Raw genomic sequence first — 10,595 nt, forward strand, 5'->3', positions numbered from 1 at the left:
CACCTTTTTATCTCACATACATCACATCACAAAAAGTACTACAGTAACTGGATCAAATAAATCATCCAAATAAATTCTTATCCAAAGACTCGCCAAACATCCGTCTGAACTGTGGTTCTTTCTGTAGATTTAGGTTGTCTCCTCTTAAAGATTATAATATATTATTGTACCATTAATTATATGTCTGGGTGCTCTTCTTGGCATCATGTGACGTGTTTTCACCCTTGCAAGACAAAGGAATGGGTAACAACTTTAACTTCCTTGGGGATGTTGACGTGCGATAACATTCTGTATCATCCTGTACTTTTATCGGGTTCTCATTCAAAGTCTCTGGCCGTTCATTCTGATAAGGCTTAATTACATATTAGTCCCTGTAATTAAAGATTGATTTCAGTTCACCAATCATATTCACGAAATATCTCTTGAATTTCAATTCCTGAAGTGATTAATTCCGCATTAAAAACTAAGGACAAATTTATTGAAGTGATTAATCCCACATTAAAATCTAAGGACAAGTTTGCCCTTATAATCGCAGGGAGCCAACATCCCCATTTTTAAGTGGTTGCTAGGGTTTAATTGTATATATAAAAGAAATAACTTGTCGTTCCTTCCTTCTCAACCTAAAAACAATTCGCTCAACTCCTCTTAAAAATTAAGCTGCTACAAAACTAATCCAATAAAAAATAAAGAAAAAAATCATTTAAAACGTCCTTCACATTTCGTTAAATGAATTTTTCCATCTTCCACTTCTAAAATATTAATTTTACGACCTTTAAAAATTCAAGTTTGCAAATTTTGGTCTCAACTTTATTTTTCAATCATTTTTTAATTTGAAATCACCACGTGACTTATATGCATTAATTTTTATATACAAAAAAGCCAGATTCCACTTTTTTAGGAGAAAAAATGAATATAATTCTAGTCAAATATTACTTTTTTAGGAATAATAATGAATATAGATCCGATCGGACCATTTGTTTAACCACAATTGGAATCTAACCTTTTTGCCTTGATAAAAATGACCATGTGTCAGTCATGTGATAAATTCGGGATGAAAAGTTGTCGAAAATTTAAATTGGAACCAAATTTTATCTACTTGATTTTGTAAATGGCAAGTAAATGACATAAAATTATCATTTTAAAAGTGATGGACGAAAAGATTCATTTAAAGTATGTAAATGAACGATTTTCCAATAAAAAATTACATCTGAAACATTTAAAACCCAAGATAGAGCAAGAAAGGCAAATAAGTAATATTTCTATGGTGAGGAAATAAGATATCAGATAACACCTCTAAACATAGATGATACAGGTTAGGCCCATTAACAATAGCCATTTTAGATTGAACCACAATCTAAGAGGCAGAGAAAATGACTTTATTTTATTTTTTTTATCGGTATTTTTTGTTCGTTTTACATTTACGTCTCTTTACTTACTTTTTGCACATAACAATATATCTCCAATGAGAGGGTAAACTTGGTATATTAATTTATCTATTGGCATCAAAACGCTAAAATCGCCAAAGGCTAAATATTTTTAATGATGTAATTATCTTTTAATAAATGAAAAAACGAACAGAATTTATTAATTTACGCTCAATAAGAATTGCACTTGTTCTATTTCGTCAACACGGGAGAGGGGGGGGGGGGGGGGTTGAACTGAAACCAATCTGTGATTATAGAGGGCAAGATGTATTTAAACCTTCTAATAATGCAATTTAACAAAGTTTTCTATCGGCTTATGGACTAAATTATTTTCTTTATTTTTTTGAATGTTAATGTAAGCGAGCATTTGTTCACTGTTTAAAAAGTTAACATTATTAATCTGGTATTTTTTTATTTTTTATTTTTTGAAGAAAGCTTCCTTGTCCCGAATGTACTGTTGATTACTTTATCTGCTGTTAATTACTGGAGTATTAATTTACTATTCCTAGTTTCAAACATCAAATTGCATTCGATTGTAGTATTTGCCCTTTTTACAACACAATATTCATCCCTGGACCCTGGCAATTGCAAATAGATGGCCGTAATCGAACTTCTTCCTAGGAGGAAGTAATTTGCATCCATGCACCGATGCACGCTTTAATTCATGAAATCCATTCCCCTTCATGTTTCCCGCCAGTTTTCAACTGCCTGTCAAAAAGCACTACTCCTGCCCACTGCCACGGTCCCTTCGGAGGCCGCTTCTTACAGTCAAGTCTTAGACAAATGGCCAGATATCAGAACCTTGAAAAAAATCCACTCCAGGATCATCTTACATCTGAACCTCAGCTCCTGCATTTCCTTTGGCATCAAGTTGATGCGGGCCTATGCTGCTCGTGGCCAAACCAGTATTACCCGCCAGATATTCGATAGAATTCCCGAGAGAAATGTCGTGATTTTTAATGTTATGATTAGAAGCTACGTCAACAACCATCTTTATCATGATGCTCTCTTCATGTTTAAGAGCATGAATTCGAGTAACACGAACCCTGATTATTATACATTCCCCTGCATTCTAAAAGCTTGCTCTGCCTCTATGGATCTGCGGGTTGGCTTGCAAGTTCATACCCAAGTTTTGAAGATGAATCTTGATGGAAATTTATATGTCGGGAATGGTTTAATAGCCATGTATGGGAAATGTGGGAGTTTGACGGGTGCTCGTTCTGTCCTAGACGAGATGCCCAGGAGGGATGTTGTCTCTTGGAACTCAATGGTCGTTGGGTATGCACAAAATGGAGCGTTTAATGATGCTTTGGAAGTTTGTAGGGAAATGCAAACGTTTGGTCTGAACCCTGATGCTGGCACCCTGGCAAGCCTGCTGCCTGCCGTTACTAATACGTCTTCCGAGAATGTTGCGTTTGTCGAGGATATGTTCATGAAGGTTAGAAGAGACGAGTTGGTTCCGTGGAATGTGATGATAGCAATATATGTGAATAATTCTATGCCTAACAAGGCGGTCGAACTTTATATGGAGATGGAAGAGAGCGGGATAGAACCAGATGCTATAACTATTTCTAGTATTCTCCCAGCTTGTGGGGATCTTTCAGCCATAATGATGGGACAGCGAATTCATAAATATGTCGAGAGGAAGCGAATTTGGCCTAATTTGTCTGTTGAGAATGCCTTAATTGATATGTATGCCAAGTGTGGATGTTTACAAGAGGCTAAGGAAGTGTTTGATAAGATGCATTTGAGGGATGTTGTGTCATGGACCTCGGTTATCTCTGCTTATGGTAAGAGTGGGAAAGGTGCCAAAGTTGTTGCACTGTTCTCAGAAATGCAGGAGTCAATTACCCCCGATGCTATAGCATTTGTCTCAATTCTCTCAGCTTGCAGCCATGCTGGTTTGTTGGAGGAAGGTCGACATTTCTATGAGTTAATGACAAAAGAATACAAGATAGTACCTAGGTTAGAACATTTCGCATGCATGGTTGATTTGCTAGGACGTGCAGGACGAGTACGTGAGGCTTATGACTTTATCAAGCAGATGCCGTTGGAGCCAAATGAGACAGTTTGGGGAGCTTTTCTGAGTGCTTGTCACGTTCACAAGGACATGGATATTGCCCTTGAAGCTGCAGATCATCTTTTCCAATTAGCTCCAAAGGTATCTGGTTATTATGTTCTCTTATCGAACATATACGCAAAGTCTGGGAGATGGAAGGAAGTGGCATCCATTAGGTCAATCATGAAGTGCAGAGGAATAAAGAAACTGCCTGGTATCAGCAATGTTGAGCTGAATAATCAGGTGCACACTTTCCTTGCTGGTGACCAGTCACATCCCCAATCAACGGAGATCTACGAGGAGTTGGATGCATTAATTGGAAAGATGAAGGATGCAGGTTATGTCCCAGAAACAGAGGATGCCCTTCATGACGTTGAGGATGAAGATAAGGAAAATCATCTGGTAGTTCACAGTGAGAAGTTGGCTATTGTGTTTGCCATGATAAACACCAAACCAGGGACCCTGATTAGGATTACTAAGAATCTACGGGTCTGCAGGGACTGCCACATTGCTGCCAAGCTCATCTCCAAGATTACTGAGCGCCAAATCATTATACGGGATGCAAACCGCTTTCATCACTTTGAGAATGGATTTTGCTCATGCGGTGATTATTGGTGAATCCACATAGGTCAGCAATACAGAATGGTATTCTTATCGTAACATTTTTGCTCTGATGTTTCTGTTCGGTCATTCGTACGAGGGATTGATCAAAGGTTTTCGAACCAAAATTTCTATTCTGTTGGCGACCTCAGAACCGACGGCGTACTGTTACATGCCTTGAGTTAATGTTGGTGGTGCGTGCAGAATCAGGGTCCTCTTTGAGCTATGGCCGAGCTTACATCTATATATGAGGGGCGTGCAGCCATGTTGAGACTGGAAGACGTAAAGAATGATGCAGCCATATCTCCAAATTTGTGGAAGGTGCTTCTTTTTCCTTAAGGAGATCGTTACATCTAAGCAAATTCGTTGTGATATCAGCCCCCTTCAGCTTAAATAATAAAAGTTTCTCAAAATTCTAAGTTATTTGAACTTCTTTTCTTGCAGCAGTCATGATCCTTGTCCACCTCTGAAGTTAAGCGCTGGTTTGTTAATTAAAATTGTTACAAATATGTCAAATGAGTGTTAACACTTGAGATCAGATATCAGCAATTGACTGGTGGTGCCTGCAAATGAGAAGATTTGTCGACGACTGCAGTTATTATATATTTTTTGTGTAGAAAGCTTAAAAGTACCACATTTGCTGCACGGACTCTTAAAATTAGTAGTAGTGAATTTTTGACGATACTAATCTGAAAGGGTTTTTCAAATCCTGTTTGGTAATTAGAACAAGGATGTGCGAGTTTTTATGTGAGAATTGGTGTGGCAAATTGGATTGGATTGAGTTTGTACGTGTGTGTGTATTTTTGTTTCTCTTCAATTGAAGTGAACCGTGTTATGTTTTCACGTCATGTAAATCGTGGAAAGGTCAAATGCAACCCTAGCTTTAACGGAATCAAAATCTCTAACAACTTAGACCCAACTGTAAACAAGAGAAGATTATTTTTTTTATTAAAAAAAAAAAAAAGGAGTGAGCAGCAGGGCAATGGCTAGTTTTCCATTCTCTCTCTGACACAACATGCTCAAACTTGTCAACAATTCCATCTCAGTAATAAAAAATGAACGGAAGTTTCCTTCCGCCTCCCTACGTCATTAAAGCCACAGTAAATTCCAAACAATTTTGCACAGCGAATTCGAGATGAAAATATGGTCACAAAATCAAATCTCATAATAATTCACCAAATTCTTGGGGTTCTTTCCTGGAACTCTTCATTTATGGGTCATCCGATGGCTAACAGACTTCCCGGTTGTTCATTGAAAGGGCTGTGTACTCACAGACTTGCCGTAGTCAAGACTCAACATGGACTGATTGGATTTAAGGCAGTCAAGACAAAACAAGCGAGACAGAGACGGATGGATCACGAACTCGAGTCTTCAACATGGACCCAGGTTGGGAGAAGGTTTACCATATCATATATGTGGCACTTGCGACTTCGTTCCTATAGATGATTATTAGGTTGTGTTTGGATTGCATTTTTTAGAATTTTTTTTTTAAAAAAAATTATTGTTGCGATTTAATATATGTCAGAAAAAAAAATAGAATAATATGATCACGGAAAACGGTGTAATTTTTCGACAAAAAATGACTGTTCAAACGAGGCGTTAGATTATCGAGTCAAGTCTAGACGGGCGTGAACAAAACATTTCTAGAGGTCTAATCTTCCTCGTAGTCTTCCATTTCATCTTTTCTTCTTCTTCCATCGTCCAAACTAGGCACGTCCTTGCTTGCATAACACATGTTGCATTCTCGCGTCTCCACGGCACATGGATGTCGGAAATTAGTTACAAGCAGGAACGTTACGTACTTTTCAAGCATGTCATTGTCCAACACTTCACACTCAGTCAATCGCTGTTGAATATTCTAAAGCAACGAATTTGGACCAGTTCAGTTGTGGCAAGGCAATCGTATGCTCGCTCTTTCAACGTCCTGTTGTCGGTACCAGAACAGTCAAAACACGCATGTTTGCATTTTTCTCATCACATCACCTGTCTGGGATTGCATTGCACGAGCACGGCCTTAAACCTATATAAGTGGATGGATCTCTAGGGCAACACAATCGACCAAGAGACGCATTCTCAAAACCTAGTAGATAGATAGATACAAACACAGTAACTGAAAACATGGCGGGTTTAACATGGTTATTATTGCCACTCTTGTCATCCTCACTGTTGATGGTATCCTTGTTCCAGTCCGCACAAGCTGCCGGAATTGCCGTCTACTGGGGTCAACACGGCGATGAAGGAAGCTTGGCCGACACATGCGCCAGTGGAAACTACCAGTTTGTGAACCTGGCATTTCTGACGACCTTCGGCGGTGGAAAAACACCAGTGTTGAACTTAGCCGGCCACTGCGACCCCCCCTCGGGCACTTGCGCCTCCTTGAGTGCTGAAATAAAAGGTTGCCAGAACCGAAACATCAAAGTGCTGCTTTCCCTCGGAGGTCAGATTGGAAACTACGGCCTTACTTCTGCCGACGATGCAGGGCAAGTCGCCAATTACCTCTGGAACACCTTCTTGGGCGGTCAATCAGGTTCCCGCCCGCTGGGAGATGCTGTTTTAGACGGTATAGACTTTGATATCGAAACCGGGACAGGCCTGTATTGGGACGATCTGGCCAGGGCGCTCTCCCGATTCAGCTCGCAGAAAAAGGTCTACTTATCCGCCGCTCCGCAATGCCCATTCCCTGATGGTCATCTAAGCACGGCTATCGGCACTGGCCTTTTCGATTACGTCTGGATACAATTTTACAACAACGGGCAGTGTCAGTATGGGGCTAATGCTGATAACCTGATAGCGAGATGGAATCAGTGGACTTCAGTTCCGTCCAATCAGATCTTCCTAGGCGTACCAGCATCCGCAGATGCTGCCGGCAGTGGTGGGTATATTCCACCTAATGTCCTCACTTCTCAGGTTCTACCATCCATCAAGTCGTCGTCTCCCAAGTACGCCGGGGTCATGATCTGGAACAAATATTTTGACCGCGGATATAGTTCAGCTATCAAGGGCAGCGTCTGAATTAGTCGCCCTTATCTTATGTCCATCCAGATTGATTCCAGAATAACACGTCTCAGAGGAGACAGTCTTCTCTTCAGGAGTAGCTATAGGATATATGCACTTCCGTCCAAATAATATCCATTGTACTTGTACCTCATCATCATCTAGAAATAAATAAATGTTTTTCGGGATCATATATATGTCAGGCCACTAATAAATAATAGTATACATGCGAACAGGGAACAAGTGAAAGTAAACTGCTACAGCTAAATTTCTAGTAATTTATTTGTCCGCCGGACTGGCTGTTGTGAGATTGTGATTAAACTGAACAACCTTAATTTAACTTCCTTCCTGCCTCCTCCATATTGCGGCAATCAGTGCCGCCATATTAGCTCCATCCATAAATCTACTTTCTGATGATCCTGTTATAAACTCCACTACTACTATAATCAAGAGCTTTTTTTCTTTTTTTTTGGGTCCACATAATTTTTTTGCCGTAACCAATCACTCACCTAAAACCATAATGTTACTACCAACAATAATTATCTGTACTTATGTCATTGTTCCGATTTAAATTTATAAATTCAAGTAACTAACAAAAAATCATTTGATTTTTGCTCCCTTTTTCTTATTGAAAAAACTACTATAACAACTCTTCATAGTATAAATTTGCTTGTCAGCAGTATGATTTACGAGAATTTATCCCCACCCTTTTTTTTTTAGATTTTTCATTTTGTCATGATATTAACTACTTTTGTTTCATTATTCTTATTAGTTGTTGGTTTTATTTTATCATTTTATTTTCTCTTAGTTTGTTAACTTGCTAATTTTTCAGTATTACTAATTTATGACAAGTTTTAGTCTCTTTTCCTACCTTTCCAAAACGAAATTTTAAATTTACACACAAAAAAATGTTAGGGGTTCAAAATTTTTGAATTAAGTTTTTATGTTAACTTTTATAGTGCTTAATTCAAATTTTTATATTCTTATTGTTCAATTATTAAATAGTATGGATAGAAAAAAAATTAGTAATTAGGCTTATTGAACATTATAAGTAAATATTTAAAACTAATGATAGGTGCAAATGGTGGTGTAAATTGATAACTTAATTTGCAACAGTGAATTTAAAAGAGTTTACAAAAAGTTAAAATAAATAGATTATAAATGGGTAATTGAGTTACTCAATTCATTTATTGACTTACCCATTTATACCTATATAATTAAATGAATATAAATAGATTGACTCATTTATACTCATTATCCATTTTAACTAATCCAAACCCGTCAAAGTCATCCATTTTGACACCTCGGATTTATACTAACGAAAATAATGGAAAGATTGGGATTATAATATGTTGATACTCGGCACCTCCTTTCTTTTCTCTTGTCTCATGGGACCCTTTTTATGGATACTACAATCAAAGTCCACAGTTTGGGGTGAGATGTACAGGGGGGCATTGGGCTGAGAATTCTGCCGGCCCAGAACAATCAATGATTGGGATGGTCATTGCAAGTAAAATATTTAGTATTTAGTACCAGTAGAAAAAAAAATTAAATAATAAATTGTTAGGCTCTCCTTGGTTGGATTTTCAAACTCTTTCTTTGCTCTTCCTTCTTTTACGCTTTTACAATTAAGTCTCTCTTAAATTGAAAAAAAAAATTATTTGTTTGCAAATGCTTCATCCCACTAAAATGACGTTGTACCAATCCATTTTCCATTTGCAATAGGTTCAGCATTATTTTATTCGTTGCAGTATGTGTTGGTTTCTAATTTTTCCTTTTTTAGTTATTTTATTAATTCCTTTTTTATAATAATTGAGACTCAAAATTTGAGTAAACGCCGCCTGGCCAACTCTAATGGACAACAAGATTGATGTGATGACAAAGGTATGTTTTTCAATTTCGCAATAGTGAAATGAAATGAACATAGAAGGGAACTCTTCCTTGCCTTTTTAATTGAACATCCAATAACTGATTACCACACCAATGAAAATTCTCTCTCTCTCTCTCTCTCTCTCTCTCTCTCTCTCTCTCTCTCTCTCCTAAGTAGATAATTAATATCAAATGAGTAGTTATGCCTTGTCTAGATTGCAAAATCTCTTAGAAATATCCTCTCGGCACATTTTTTAATTATTTTTTGAGTTAATTTTCTATATACTGATAATGTATACACTATCATGATTGGATGTATAACATATATGCAAATTTTACAGTTCAAATTCAAATTCAAATTATGTGTCATATATCCAATGGTGAAAGTGTATACATTATTCGTATATAGAAGATTAATCCTTATTTTTTTACTTCAATCCTTTTTATTCTTTAAAAACTTCAAAAACTTGAAATCTACAATCTGGGGCATTCATAAACCCCTACGGTCATCTAAAGCAAAAGAATCCTCCTGCATCATGGCTGCTTTCTTTTTAAGGTAACTTACGGACTTATTGCCTTCCCACAGAGATGTGCATTAAGAGCGGTGGCTCGGGACAAAGCCCAACAAGATCCTACAATCAGACGCAATGGAAAAGAATTCGTGAGATTTAGTGTCCAGTTTGGCAATCAAATCAATAACAAACTGAGCATCAAGTTCAATTTCCACGAGAGATATTCGGTGTGAAACAGCAAATTTGAGACCATTCCTTCAAGGCGAATGTTAGTGGCCGTCCAACCCAAGTTTCTACAAAAAGCCACCGACCAGAGTGAGAGAATTCACATACCAGTCAACTCCATCAAAAAGTTGCGGTATGATTTAGTCTTCAGCCGAGAAGCAAACACAAATAGAAAAAGATAAGATGAGGATCTTACGAGTGTGTGCAACGAATATTACGACCAGTTTACATATGCTCTTCCTTTCTTTCAGAAACTAGTATTTTGCTCGTCACTTAACATAGTTTATTTTTTAAAACTTTATTGTAATTTTATGCAAGCACAAATAATTTAAATTTTAAAAAATTAACAACACTATTATATGTTCCTTCATATTTAATTTTTAAAAATTGATGTAATCTAAATGTTTAATTATTATACTAATTTTTAAAAAACTTCTTTACATACTTTTACTATAATATACTAGCATTCATCGAATACTTAATTAAGCACAAAAAAAAAAATCCACCGAGTTTTTTTACATCAACAAATATTCAGTTTGCAGCAATATTGTAACTGTTAAAATTTTTTATATGCTAAGTTAATTCGTAAGGAGAAAATAATTATAAATATTTATCAAAAAATATGATATTGTTAGAGGAGACAAAAGCCATAAACACAAATAATTCAAATATCTAAAAAGATAAAGCTATTAAAAATAGATAAACTAAAAAAAAACTAATTATAAAAGAGTTCAACAATAAAATCCAAGAATTTAAATAACTCATTAATTTTTCTCAATTAAGCATATTATCGAGGAGAGAAAATATTGGTCTTAAAATAACAACTTCCATGTATGTGTATATATATTTTTCGTTGGGGCTCTACCGAACACATTATGGTCATCCTCTTTCCAATATTCTAGATGAAATATG

The 10,595-nt window shown here is 36.7% G+C and overlaps 2 protein-coding genes across 2 annotated transcripts; both read left to right on the forward strand.

Moving 5' to 3' along the window:
- Window positions 1–2,088: 2,088 nt before the first annotated feature.
- On the forward strand, window positions 2,089–4,628 carry LOC113762364 (putative pentatricopeptide repeat-containing protein At3g49142). Its single transcript, XM_027305785.1, has 2 exons — window positions 2,089–4,404; window positions 4,528–4,628. The coding sequence occupies exon 1, from the start codon at window positions 2,089–2,091 to the stop codon at window positions 4,099–4,101; it is 2,013 nt and encodes a 670-aa protein (XP_027161586.1). The 3' UTR covers window positions 4,102–4,404; window positions 4,528–4,628.
- Window positions 4,629–6,114: 1,486 nt separating this feature from the next.
- On the forward strand, window positions 6,115–7,270 carry LOC113764027 (acidic endochitinase SE2-like). The gene has a single exon (XM_027308060.1). The coding sequence runs from the start codon at window positions 6,202–6,204 to the stop codon at window positions 7,093–7,095; it is 894 nt and encodes a 297-aa protein (XP_027163861.1). The 5' UTR covers window positions 6,115–6,201; the 3' UTR covers window positions 7,096–7,270.
- Window positions 7,271–10,595: the final 3,325 nt, after the last annotated feature.

The sequence above is a fragment of the Coffea eugenioides genome, chromosome 2 (assembly GCF_003713205.1).
Source record: "Coffea eugenioides isolate CCC68of chromosome 2, Ceug_1.0, whole genome shotgun sequence".
NCBI classification, from domain to species: domain Eukaryota; kingdom Viridiplantae; phylum Streptophyta; class Magnoliopsida; order Gentianales; family Rubiaceae; genus Coffea; species Coffea eugenioides.